Consider the following 14,480-nt stretch of genomic DNA (forward strand, 5'->3'; position numbering starts at 1 on the left):
ATTTTATAGATAATAAAAATAGTTTTGCATACAGAAAAGGCATGACTAAATTTGAGGGTCCTCTGTATATATATAAAAAGAGGTATCTGGTAAAATTATAACCACAGAGTGGCACTGGTGTACACAGTAAAACCTAGCTTTTGTGGAGGTCACTACTGAACTGTTCAGAGTTCTAGATCTGACTCAACGTTTTAAGAAGCATCATCGTCTCAAGAGCAAGTTTTAAAGTCGATGCTCTATGGAAGTAGCTAAGGAGAGGTACATTATGAAACGGTAAAGTGACATGACTGGCTGATTTTTTTTCTAATCGAAGATGAGAGCATAATGCATGATAAATAATGAACAGGTGAGAGATAATCTACATGAACAGCTTCCTTCTCTTCCTAGAGCAAAGGCCTTTGCCACTAAATTATAATATGATATAAAGCCTATTCATGACTTTTAAAACCTATATAATGTGTTATAATTTATAAGCCCTTTCCGCTATGAGAGATTGAGACACAGTACCAGGGCCAGTGTGTGTGTGTCATACCTGACTAGCTGTGTGTGTCCAAACACTTACATGTTCTATAGTTTATTGAATTATTCATGAAAGCCAAATGATAGTGCAATCCATGTGGAGATATTCATGTTTAAGGGCTGCAGTCAATGGTCTAATAATGCCTGCCAACTAGAATTGCCTTCATATGTTTAGTATAGGTATGGCTGTGTGTGTGTGTGTATCATAGTGCCAAGCCAGGAAACATAATATGACAGATCACACTATGTTTCATACTACTAGCAGCGACTGTTGAGATTCAGGTAGGGCAGCCGAAGTACAATCACACATTCATGACGGTGTTAACCAGTGGGAGCTCAAAAAAAACAACACGCATTACAAAACCATCTTTACCAAGCCAAGGTTTCACTCACTTGACAGTGAGAAATTCTTCCAATAAAAGCTTCTCTAACTTGTGTCTTTTTTTTATTCAATATTGTCTACAGTACACTATTCAGATCTAGTAGGCATTTACTAGAGAAAAATGCCCTGCCTTTTTATGTAACTGAAATCTTTGAACAAATTATTTATGATATATGGGGCAGTAATCAGTGACTGGTGACCAATATTTACAGCTCATCACTATATATTAACAATGGCCATTTCCTATGTGGCTAAAAAATGAAGAAATATATTCACCATCATTCAATCAACTGTACTCACTTATTTGTTCAATCAACCACTACCCACTTATTTGCACTCACCTATTTGTGGCTGTAGGGGTCCAGTTTCAGCTCTTGGCTTCACCTCTAAACTTGCTGCTTGCCAGTCACTCTCTTATAACCTCATGGGCCCCATCATAACTACTCTTGAAACAATGTATGGAATTTGTGCCCACTACTTATCAAGATCATTCCATTTCCTGACCACTTTGACTGAAGAAACACTTCCTAACATTCCTGTGGATCATCTGTGACTAACTTCCAGTTATCTCTGAGTACTTGCGTCTAAGTTAATCTCAAACAGCTTGTCTCTGTCCTCCCTATCAATTCCTCTGAGCATTTTATATGTTATTATGTCTGTCCTAGTTATTTTGTCCTCTAAAGTCATCACAATTCAAGTGACCTTGTAGCTTGTACTGTTACATTTTTCTGCACTTTCTCCAGTTTCTAAACTTTTTTTTTCAGGCGTGGGTTCCATACTGCATAATCCAAGATGGAGTTGAGATTTGTATAGAGTCCAAAATGACCGAGATTCTTGAAGGTTAATCTTGGATTTGCCAAATGAACACTGACTGCAGGTGTTATCTGGCCTTATACTGGGCACTGTGCTCACCCAGAGGTCTTTCTCTCGGAGTGAAGTCTGCAGTCTCTGACCCCTGAGTCCATAATCCATGTTTGATCTTCTTGCCCCTTCCACAATTTCCATTACCTTGCACTTCCTGGGGAGTTGAATTCTGGCAACCATGTATTGGACCAATCTTGCAATTTGTTCAGATGTATTTGGAGCCTTTCCATCCTCATCTGTTTTTATTCTCATTAGTTTTACATCAGCAGCACAAAGGGATTCATCTAACTAAGTTACATTTAGAACATTATTCACATTAACTAGAGAGTACTGGTCTCAATACTGGTCTGAGTACTGGTCTGTATACCCTGGCTTGGCTCCACGACACTGACTTATACAACCGTCTGCTCATATACTGCGATTACAATTTAATCAATTATCAAGAAAAATAAATGAACTTCTCCAGATCACTTTTTATACATCTTTGTATTTGATGCTTCTTGTTTTTGGTCAAAACGAAAATCCTCAGCGAGCCGTCAAATTTTAATTTTACACGAGGAAATTGTATAAGCCTAGAAAGTGATGTATTTAAATACTCTACTTACCCCATGCACATTATTGTCAACTTTCAGTGTTTAAAATATGCATGCTCTTGAGGTAAGGGATTAAAAATGACACAAAATGAACCTGACATAGATTAACGTGTTACGTCATGTACTGTTGTCAGCTATCATCTAAAATCAAAATAAAAACTGAAATAATGGGGTTCCCATAAAATAAAAAAAAAAAATATGGAAATGTTACAAATTTTGCACCTAAATATTTATTTTAATATATAAATATTAAAATCTTCCCTCGAAAATTCAGACACGAAGGTTATTTTTGAAGTGAGCACCAATGAAAAAGAATGCTAGTGAGCATGTGTGTGCATACACCTGCATGTATATGCGTACAAGTGTGCTCATGCACCTGAATCCATATGCAAACTAGTGCAAGCCTGCATGTATACATGTGCACTTACAGCTAGGTCTCAATTAGTGCGACTAATGACTCCTGTGGAATGATCACATTATTCAAATTCTCACTACTTGAATTATATGTAATTTTTGCACACAGTTTGAAGAGTTTGGGGAAAACTAGCATTAATTAATTTCACACTAAATCAGAATTTGCACTTATCAAGACCTGGCTGGACCTACTCATGATTACCCATTTATAATTACAGGAGTAGATCTACATTCATAGTGTCTCTTCTTTCAATTACAGATCATAAATAGTTTACAATTTACAACTGCCTCAATACTCATGATAAAATAATTCAAAATTGGAACACCAAAAGTGAGATTCTAATCCTGTAACTACAATGATGCATATGCGTATGCATGTAATAACTATTTACTAAATACACGAGTTTGTAAAATAGTGAGTTGTTGTTTCTTGGCCTTGACTCTGATCCACCAGGAGGCCTGGTCTCAGACCGGGCCGCGGGGGCGTTGACCCCCGGAACTCTCTCCAGGTAAACTCCAGGTAAACTCTTGTGGGTTACGTCTATCACATTAAAAGGTTAACATTTGAACCTTTATGGAATTATTTTTTACAATGTTGTCGTCTAACTCATTTCACTTCACTGCCAGTGTTTCACTGAAGGAGTGTTCTCTGATGTGTCTCTGACTCAACTAGATGTGTACACAAATTACTCGCACATAGGAGAAAGGAGCTTATGATGAGGTTTCGGTCCGACTTGAACCATTTACAATCAGTGTTCTCTGTCTCTCTGACCCAGCTACAGTAAGTCCTCAACTTACAAACACATTGGCGACCTCCTGAATTGTGTATAATATTCATAATACAGAAGTCTTCAACTTACGAACAAGTTAGGGACCTTCTGTATTGTGTATAATGATGTTACACACAATACAGAAAATTCTCAGCATGTAAGTTGAGGACTTACTGTAGATGTACAAGCCGTGTTCTCTGACATCCGAGTCAACCAGTTACATAGTTTCCATTCATGCTCCTTGTCCTAGATTCTCTCCTGGTAGAGGATGTCGTGGTTTATCTTTTAAATGCCCCAGAATATTTTGTATGTCATAATCATATCACCTACCAGAATGTATAATTACCTATTTGTGATTACAGAGTAAAAAACTGAGATTTTGGTAAAAAAAATAGTTAAATGATATACAAAATCCTCTGCCCATCAATTTCCTAAATTTTATTAATTTGAAAATACTTTGCAAATTTGTTTTTACATCACTTCTTTGGCAACTGAAGATTTTCACCTCCACGTCACTAGATTAAAAAAATTTTAAAGTTTCCTTCCTTAAAATGTTGCATAAATTTACTAGTGGTTTTCAAATCATTTTTCACTGAAAATAAAATCAATTTAGCATTTTTAATATTTATGTATCATTTCTTTGTTTTACAATCCATTTTATCGGAAGTTTTTTATTTTTTTCCATTTACATGCCTTTAATGTACCAATTATAATCAAAAAAGAAAACGTAAACCTAGTCAAGGGAAGATTATTATTATAATAATAAAAAGAGAAGTGATCTATACTCATGGTAACCCAGAGTCTGTGTTTAGTGTCACCGTTTTTGTTTATGGTTGCTTTAGCACTTCCTCCTCTTGCTTTTCATCGCAGCAGTTGTATAGCAAGTTTATTTAGGTACAGGCACACAGACGTACAATTATCATACATGGAAACATACGCTTAACAATTCGCAAATGGGCAGAATTACTGACAAACATTATCTCAGTCCACAGCAGGATACAAACTTGCGCACTCTGCATCAGAGTACGCCGTACTTCCTCCATACAGATGTGGAGTTAAAGTAATGAGTACTCTGATGAAGAGTACACAGGGTCAACTTTTGCTGTGGACCGAGAGATAATATTTGTAATGGTAAGGTGTGTAAATTACGTAGGATAACCCAAAAAAGTCAAAGTGACTTATTTCCATTATGTATAAAACTTGCTGGGTGTTGACATCCAGATGCTGAGTGAGTGTAAGTATAAGTATGAAATGTGTACTGATGATGAGAATTATGCACCGGCAAGGAATAACAAGGTTCATAACACAGTAAGGAAAGCAATGAGAAGTCGCTCGAGTATTAAATTATGATTTAAACAGTCTATAAAGCAAAATAAAAAAAACGGCAATTTCTAATTTAGTCTACTTATGTCATGTTTCAGGTCTGTCAGTCAGCACCTACACATTGAAAAAGAAAAATGTGTTATCACTATAAAAACATTACACTTCATATACTTATTTGTGACCCCCCCCTCTCTCTCTCTCAAATTAAATGTGTGTTATTCTCTACAAAAAGGAAAATCCCACTTATGGTAAGTATGTACAGCCAGAAACTCTGTATTCTTTGGAGAAATGTATGAAGAACGAGCAAGGGCAGTCTCCGGACCTCAGAGCTCCTTGTCCCAGATTAATAAATTGTTTTAATATTGCTTAAAACCCTAAATTACAGTTCTGTGCAATACCTCTCCCCACAAAAAAAAAAAAATCAAAATATATTAAAAAAAAAATTTAAATTTGACAACACGACATTTGTTCAGGACAAGAAGCTGTGAGGTTGTTTACCGAGTAGGTAGCTACTGCCTCCCAGGATAAATGTTGCTTGGACTATTGGAATCTGTAGGCACAGATTACTTGGTGAAGAATGAACCTAACTTCTAATGACTTTTGTTTTGAGGGATACAACAATTAATTTTTGCATCTGCACAAAAATCTTTACTGTATATATACCTTCAAATAAATGGTTAGAATCCAATAGAAACTCTGGGGTGGAGACCCTGTTCTTAGACTATGGTGCAAGGTAATCTTCCCTAACACCAAGTCCTTTAATATTTGTATCCATTGCCATTGTAGCCATTCTACCTAACATTAATCATGAAAATGATTATCATTTGTGGTGACTCCTACTCTGGTTACAATATTCTCAATGTACAAACAATGACAGCTTTGGTAATAATGACTTAAATGTATCTATAAATGTACTGTACACAGTCTAAGGAAGAGAAAGAAACATGCAATTTAAAGCACTGGCTTCTTTGTTCCTGTCTGGTAAAAAATAACTATAACTCACACTAACTTTAGGAATTGCACAAGTGACAATAAACATAGAAGACTCCTAAACACCAGTGTGAGCTACAAGGAAAAATATCCTTTACCAAAGCATGTATATGCCTCAGGAATAGCAACTACCACCTCACACATCTTGCTTCAAGAAGCTATGTGGTAAATGCCGTTAAGTTTAACATATCTTAGGAATGAAGACGAAAACACAAGTTGCAGAACAAGCTTTGGTGGGGGTAGTGTTTCACTGTGTAGAGCTTTGGCAAGACTTAAGAAAGCTCTACATAGAGTGAAATGTTTCAGTAAAAGCTCGTCTTGTAATTTGTTTCTTTGTCTTCATGCTTGTCGGCAATGCACCGTTCCATCTATGTGCCGGGTATTTCCCATTTCATCCACGTCTCGGGTATTTCCCGTTCCATCCACATCTCGGGTATTTCCCATTTCATCCACGTCTCGGGTATTTCCCGTTCCATCCACGTCTCAGGTATTTCCACCAGAAACATCATGTTCCAACATTTTCTTCTTGGACAGTTAATTTCTGTTCAATGATGACTATGATGAGCCACATATTTTTATATATTTAGAATTTACAGATTTACATTCAAAGTGTGTTGATCACTGCAATAAATACCCATCACATAAAACTAGAACATTGCTGTAATGAACTTAGTTTACTATACAATGCAGTCTTACTAATAGGTTAAGGAAGACTTGCAGTTATAAATATATGGATTACATGGACCCCTGGGAGATTCTCCCAACTTTACAAATTCTGATCATGTGAGACAACATGCATTTTAAGAAGATAGGAAAGGCGACAGACAACTCACTGATCTAACACCAGCTTCACTTGAAGCCATTGCTAGTACCTGACAGTAAATTTTACCACAAGTCTGGACTGCATTACCATATAAAATATATAAAGAGGAAAAGCTTCTCATTTTGGTGTGTTGCAATTTACATACTCACATCATCTAACACATTTCTTGCAAATTTCCTTTCGAGTCATTACCTTCTTCAATACACAGACTTTTCTATCAAGGACAATACAACTTCAGGCATTAGATGTGCAGAACTGCTGTTAACAGTGACAAATCTCACACTAAATGCTGAATTACTGAAGCCTAATGCAACTAGTTCATGACCTTACCATGGTCTCGTTCAATAATATTAAGAAAGTACTCTTTTAAATATATTCACTGCTTGAAAAAAATATTTTTCCTGCTATAGTAATTAGGTTCTGGGTGTTGCCGAAGGAAAGCTCTTCAGTAGTTCTCTGCATTAATTACCAACTTCTCCGTTGGACCTCTACCTGACTTGACCAACTCATGAACCCACAAGGTCACATAAACTCACAAATATTATGAGTCCATTCACTCTACAGTTGAAACCTTCCAAGAAGTACTCACTTCATTAGAAATTACTGTTATTCAATAATGTTATCAGTGTGTACAATAATTTTGAATACATATGTAAATTTCTAATATGTCAAACCCTATATGCACTAGTGATAAATAAAATTTTTGCCTAATTTCATTTGTTTCAAGTGAACGCTGAGAGAGTATTGACGGGTATGTTTTTTATGTAATAACTGAGATTAGGCCTCCCATCACTCTAATAAACTTGGTTATATATCAGATCTATAAACTGCTCTTTGAATTCCTTGTTTGTACTGAAATGACAGACAAATATTAGATCACACCCACAAAACAGTTATGTGAATACAAAATCTTCAGGTAAACTTATTTAGACAGATGAAGCATTTGTACGCACTAACTTCTTGTGCAAATTAAACCTTACTTTAATTTATCAATGCATTACTTTTGAATTAGATTTATTTCTCTACTGTTATATTATTTTTGAAGCAATTGTAAGTAAATTATTTTTTTTAGCTTATGGATGCTAAACTTTAGAAAAAAAAGTCCATGATTTCAAGCTGGAATTAAAAATATATTTATCCCTTCTTTGTATTACACAAAATGAAGATAACTGTTAGCAATGAGGATGAGAACATCATCGGTTCTTCGTATGCGACAATTTTTGGTAACTATTAAATGATCGTGCCTAATATTTATGCAGTGAAAAGCTCATGTTGCTACTCCTAAAATGTACGTTCTCTTCTTACATTAGAATGGAATGCTTAGCAAAGGGTGAATTTCCCAAGTTGAAAAACATGTACAGTGGACCCCCGCTTTACGATCACCTCCCAATGCGACCAATTATGTAAGTGTTTTTATGTAAGTGCGTTTGCACGTGTATGTTTGGGGGTCTGAAATGGACTAATCTAATTCACAATATTCCTTATGGGAACAAATTCGTTCAGTACTGGCACCTGAACATACTTCTGGAATGAAATAATATCGTAAACCGGGGGTCCACTGTACTTTTCCTAGCCTGAGCCACACCTAAACCAGTCATAAATGTACTGTAATTTAAATAGCATTACTGCACCATAATAATGGAAATCCCATAACCTCAACTCTAATAAGACCTAAAATTTTGCAGATGTTTATAAGTAAAAAACATTATCCTTATCAACCCCCAGATGCTTTTAAGAGAACACTAAATAACATAATCATTTAATCATATATTTCCATGGACAAATATATTTTACCACATGCAAGGAGGTCATCTTTCAACAAACCGGTTGCATCCCACCAAGGCAGGGTGACCCAAAAAGAAAAACGCAAGTTTTTCCTTTTAAATTTAGTAATATATACAGCAGAAGGTGTTACTAGCCCCTTGTGCCTATGCAAGTACATATGCATTTATATTAATACACTGTACACTGTCAAAAGATATAGATAGGCAAGTCCCCTTTTCCTTACCTTTGCATGCACACACACATATACACACAGACATGAACACACACATGAACATAGTAGCTATGAATATACACATGCACATAATGATGACCCTACTCTTCCCCACCCACACAGACACTCTTCAAGATACTGTACTCCAAGACATATTGAAGGCCAATCCTAGAGTGTGCAGCACCAACACGGAGCCCCTAAACAGTCAAGATGAAAAAGTTTGAAAAAGTTCAGAGGTTTGTCAAAAGACTTGTACTGGAGCCAAAAGACATGTACTACATGGAAAGGCTAAAAGATGGCAGAATTACTGACAAAATGTTAGGTAAAAAGGACACAAGCGCAACTAATGTGACATTTTATTGTAGCAATGTTATGCTCTCCAGGAGCTTTGTAAAGCTGTTAATGGCTTGATAAAGCTCCTGGAGAAACGTTGCCACAATAAAATATCACAGTAGTTGCACTGTGTCCTCCTGCCTAACAAGGCTGAAAGAGCTGAACCTCATCACTGCAGGAGAGTGGGATTAGGGGAGTGATACATTCACAACATGCAAGATACTCACTCAGGTGTACTCACAGGGATAACACAATATTTAACAGAGAAGAGAAAAGAACAAAAAGGAACAGATGAAAGGCAAACAACCAAATGAGCCACAGGCATATTACGAAATAACTTTTCAGCATAGCTGTGAACAAGTGGAATGAGCTTAGTGAATAGGTAATCGAGTGTGATGTATGCCAGCATAGTGTAGCCTATCCTAGGTCACTTTATACAACATGCTACTGTAGCCAGTGACAGCATTGCCAGGGTGTCAATTGGTAGTTGAACTATCAAACACATGCCAACAAGCAGCTGAATTACCTATGTTCAAATAAACTATGTTGTATTATATGAATTTTAAGCTTTTTCAATACAAGTATTGTTTCTTGTGAAGGGATGAGTGCTCATCCCTGGCATACTGGCAGTCATTACTTTGATGCAAACTCCATACGTGGATTTGTAAGAAAATATTATACGAGTCCATGAGGACATAAACCTACTGTGACAACTGAGTGAAGATTTCAGAGACAGTGCCAAGAAATGCTCAATGCCTGTAGGTACAACTCACCAAGTACACACAAAATACACACATGCACTTATCCGCTTGTGTGCACACACGCACACACCAGGAGCTATGACTTAAACTCTGCAACCACAAAGAGGTGAATACAGACACACACATACAGGGTTCTGCTGTTTTTCCTATTACTCAATACCATACATTATTTTAGTAATTTATTTTTTGTTCACAATAGTATACCCCTGAACTGTAGAGTTAAAATCTGCTGAGATGCTCTGTCACAAGCATAACTCTAATAATAATAAAATAATAAGTTTATTTCTTCGTAAATGAATGCAGTCTCCGAGACAATATAATGGTACGAGTGCCATGAACACTTATCAAAATAACACAAAATCCTACATAGCAACAGAAGGAAACACAGGGTGAAATGGAAGCTATATATTTCCGACTTAACCAGAGGTTCTCTTTAATAGATATAGTAGAGAGAACCACAGTGGACGATCAAAATATACGAGTTCCTATTTTCCTCTTTCCTTCTGCCGCCATGTGGGTTTTACGTTACACTTCCAGACGATTATTTATCATTGGGCAACACCTTGAGCCAAATTCATTCATACAGCAACATCACATAAAAAGTAATTACAGTACTCTGCCAGAAGCTTTTTATACCTATCATAAGACTCAGAAACAGACATTTAGAAAAAATTATTTGGTGGGGTCGAAACTAGGATTTTTTTGTATTTAGGAAAGGACTTGCTAAGTTAAATTTTTTGTGCAACACTTTTTTGTAAACTGTGCAAAGGGCACCTGCCAGTGGAAACACTGACATATATATGTATGTATATATACATATTGTACATGCACATAAATCACACAACTATATACAAATCAATAATTACAATCACATACACACAAATGATCAGCCTAAACCTAACCTGATATTTTTTGCACCTAAATCCTTCTTTCATAATGATGTATAAGGTCAATGAATACACATATCACAGTGTATATCTGAATAAATCTCCTGATAACTATCATAATACACACTAATGTATTTGTATATGGGTACCTTAGAAAATTAACCAGTGTGTATTAGAACTGCTAGAAGTGAGTACTCCCTGAACCTACATTCTTTTTTATTAAGCAGAGCTGGATTCTGCATAAGACACCTCAGAGGCTATATCAAAGTCTGCGAAGTGAGCAAACAAGTGTGAAAACGTAGGTCTTTGTACAGGATCCAACGTCCAGCACAGACACATGATTTCATAGAGATGATCAGGACAGTAATGATTAATTGGTTTACCCATGCGGTAACCATTGGGTACAGACTCTGCAACCTCTCGATTGGTCATCCCTGAAATGTAAAAATAAAAAAAAATTAAAAAGTTAAATAAAAAATCGTTGAATAATTTTCAACAGGTGGCCATACTACACCCATAGAAGCAACATAGCGAGCAAAGCAAGGAGCAACCATACAATGGAGAACTTCACTGGTTTAACATCCCTACATAATACTGATGGCCAACTGTCGCTGTCTAGCTTAGTACACTAAATAAAGTAACTGTAATTATAACCATGGCTTTTAAAGGGGGGGGGGGGACTGGAAAGCCAGTGGAAGGCCTTGGCCAGATAAGCTCCAGCTGTGGGTCATCACATGACTAAGACCCATATCAGAAAACACTTCTCCTGTTTTCTGACAAACCTTACCTAACCTGACGTAATTAGTACAGTACAGCTGTACAGTATATTCACTAGAGTCCCAAATCGATTGTTAATATTCACGGGTAAGTGGGGGACCCGCAGGAGTCATACAGCATCTCCAGAATGGGAAGAGGGAGGAGGAATCAGGTTTGATGAGGAAGGGAAAAAGTGGCTCCCATTACTTGGATCAAGAGCCCTTCATCAGTATCAAGGCACACCCCCCTCCCCACCCTCTTGAATGGCTCAGAGTACATAAAATTTTTTATCATATTCCTTCTACAGTCCCTCTTTTTAATGCTATTTTGGAATTCACCTGCCGGTTTCCACCTAAACACTGTCACCCGAGAAACCACAAAAGCACTTTTCTTTGGCTTAATGCATACTGTTATCTCATTTAAATTCCACATTAACTTTAAAAATAATAGCCTTTTGCATTCCTCTGGATACACACACAAAAAACCTGCACATAGGTGACTGAAACTCATGATGATGTTTTGGTTCGACCTGGACCAAAATTATCTCCTTCTGTTTATTAATAGTTTTACCGTATATTTGACAAGCAAACTTTCTAAGTATGCTGAAAACTAATGAAAAATTAGCATATGTTCAATAAATAATACTGCAGTAAAAATCTATACATTTTTAGAAAGGCCATTTCCTAATATCAAAGCAGACCACTACTTTTTATTTATGCATTGAAAATAAATTTTAAACCAGTGTTATCAAAACATATATATAAGATACCATATACTACACTCACTACACTTAACACAGTATTATGAACGAAGACTAATTTTCTTGTTTATGCTGAGAAAATCAGTCTTGCACAGAAACTACAAAAATGAATCACAAAAGAATGATAATTGCAAAAAGAGGTGCAAATATGGGATATGGCAAGGTGCAGGAGAAGGACGTGTTGGGTGACACTAATACAGCAAGTCCCCAGTTAATGTTGACCCCAGACAATATTACTCCGTCAGAAAGTTACTAGTGTTTAGGCACGAGTAGTTGGCACACTGCTGCTTTGTTTGTTGTCTGACTCAATGTAACATTGTCGCAGGTTCTGCATTACACTGTTCTAGTCAACACTGAACTTTATTGGTATGTAATTGCAACACTGACTGAGGACTTACTGTACTACTATTGGGCTGTGTAAATGGTTAACTGTGTTTGTTGTGATTCAAAATCTCCACGTAGGCTTCACAATCTAAAATTGTTTTGAATAATTTCATTATAATTAACAGAATTATTGTAAAAATTTTTAATGAATTTTGAAAAACTCTAGAGAAATATAAGTATCATTTATGAGCCCAGCCATTAATCTGATACCAATATGACAAGGATTGTCATCCTTATCACACAACTATCAAATATAAGGAGATGCTTTTGCTGTGAATAAATGTGTCCCTAGTTACCGCTACCCTCCACCATATTAAAGTTAAGTTGACTTTTTAGGGTTCATTTTATGAACCTTACCCAGCTACATATTCTGGGTGACCAATTACAAAAACTTACTGACTGTTTATTACCCAGGTTGTCCTGGCCTGGGAGGGTCTGAATAAGAGGGTGGAGGTCAGGCAGGGGTCATGTTGTTATTAGTCGTGGATGTCGCGATAGGGTATTTCGGAGGAGACCTGGTAGTCATCGAAGAAGTGATGCAAGAAGTCAAAGGTGGGTCGGTGGTCAGGATCCTTGTCCCAGCAGTGGAGCATCGCCTTGTATAATTCATCCGGACATCTAGGAGGCTTGGCCATCCGGTAACCTGCTTGCACTCGCTCTATCACCTCCCGGTTGTTCATCCCTATGTGGCAAAGACAGCATTGCAAGCAGTATAGACAAAGCAAGCAGCATAAGATAATGCATAAAGAAGAAATAAATGATTATTAAGGCATAAGAGATGTTTTGATTTTACACTTAAGAATAAAAGCAACAATTTTTTATTTGAAAAGCACGAAGGATATACTGCACGATACATAATGTACGTACAGTAAGTTTGCTATTTTTGGCGACAATAATAATGGCTAAGCATTTTAATACTCTTAACAAATCATGGGGTATTCCAATACAATCTTGCTTTTAAATACAAAGAAAGTTAACAAAGCAAAGTAAACAAAGAATTACATCAAACATTAAGCAGTGTATTCATACATCACTAATAAGAGATGGGTCAACAACTAAATTTTTGCTGATACCTATAATGATACACAATTCTAGGCTAATACTGATACCATCAAAATTAACCAATACTGGTAATATTAAAATTAGCCAATACCCACCGATAATGTACCTTAGTACAACCCAAGCCATCGACACCACTGAGTTAACTTTCCTTGAAAGGCTGACCTCACCAACGAATTTTTTGAAGATATTTTAAATACCTGCTGCTACTGTTGAAGACTTTTAAGCATTACGAACGTGCTACTTTGAATGTCATACTTGCATGAATATTAGGGTGGTTCATAAAATTTCAAATTTCATATTTTATTGTCTTATCCAGTAATGTTTTACTTTAAAAAAAAATTCAATAGCAAATTTACAAAATTCTGGGGTGCTCAAGTGACCTTCAATTTTCACCCCAATAAAATGTGAATTCCCATTTTCTCTCATGGGAAAATGAAAGTCAAGAGCAACGCAAATATATATATATATATATATTTTTTTTTATAGGTAGTAGGTTGGTAGACAGCAACCACCCAGGGAGGTACTACCGTCCTGCCAAGTGAGTGTAAAACGAAGCCTGTGATTGTTTTACATGATGGTAGGATTGCTGATGTCTTTTGTCTGTCTCATAAATATGCAAGATTACAGGCATGTCTTGCTACTTCTACTTACACTTAGGTCACACTACACATACATGTACACATTTATTTATACACACTCATCTGAGTTTTCTTTGATTTTATCTTAATAGTTCTTGGTCTTATTAATTTTCCTTTTATATCCATGGGGAAGTGGAATAAGAATCTTTCCTCCGTAAGCCATGCGTGTTGTAAAAGTCAACTAAAATGCCGGGAACAATGGGCTAGTAACCCCTTTTCCTGTAA

General features: G+C 36.4%; 1 protein-coding gene across 12 annotated transcripts in view; it reads right to left on the reverse strand.

Moving 5' to 3' along the window:
- Window positions 1-2,555: 2,555 nt before the first annotated feature.
- Window positions 2,556-14,480, reverse strand: part of LOC128703925 (tyrosine-protein kinase Src64B) — a 134,361-nt gene continuing 122,436 nt past the window's right edge. For 7 of the 12 annotated variants that reach the window (XM_053798809.2, XM_053798808.2, XM_053798806.2 and 4 more), the window contains one exon: window positions 2,556-11,089. In XM_053798809.2, the coding sequence (XP_053654784.1) occupies window positions 10,875-11,089 (215 nt within the window). In that variant the 3' untranslated portion in view covers window positions 2,556-10,874. The other 5 variants (XR_011394681.1, XR_008409389.2, XR_008409388.2 and 2 more) reach the window with 5 other exon arrangements.

The sequence above is a fragment of the Cherax quadricarinatus genome, chromosome 95 (genome assembly GCF_038502225.1).
Source record: "Cherax quadricarinatus isolate ZL_2023a chromosome 95, ASM3850222v1, whole genome shotgun sequence".
Taxonomy (NCBI): domain Eukaryota; kingdom Metazoa; phylum Arthropoda; class Malacostraca; order Decapoda; family Parastacidae; genus Cherax; species Cherax quadricarinatus.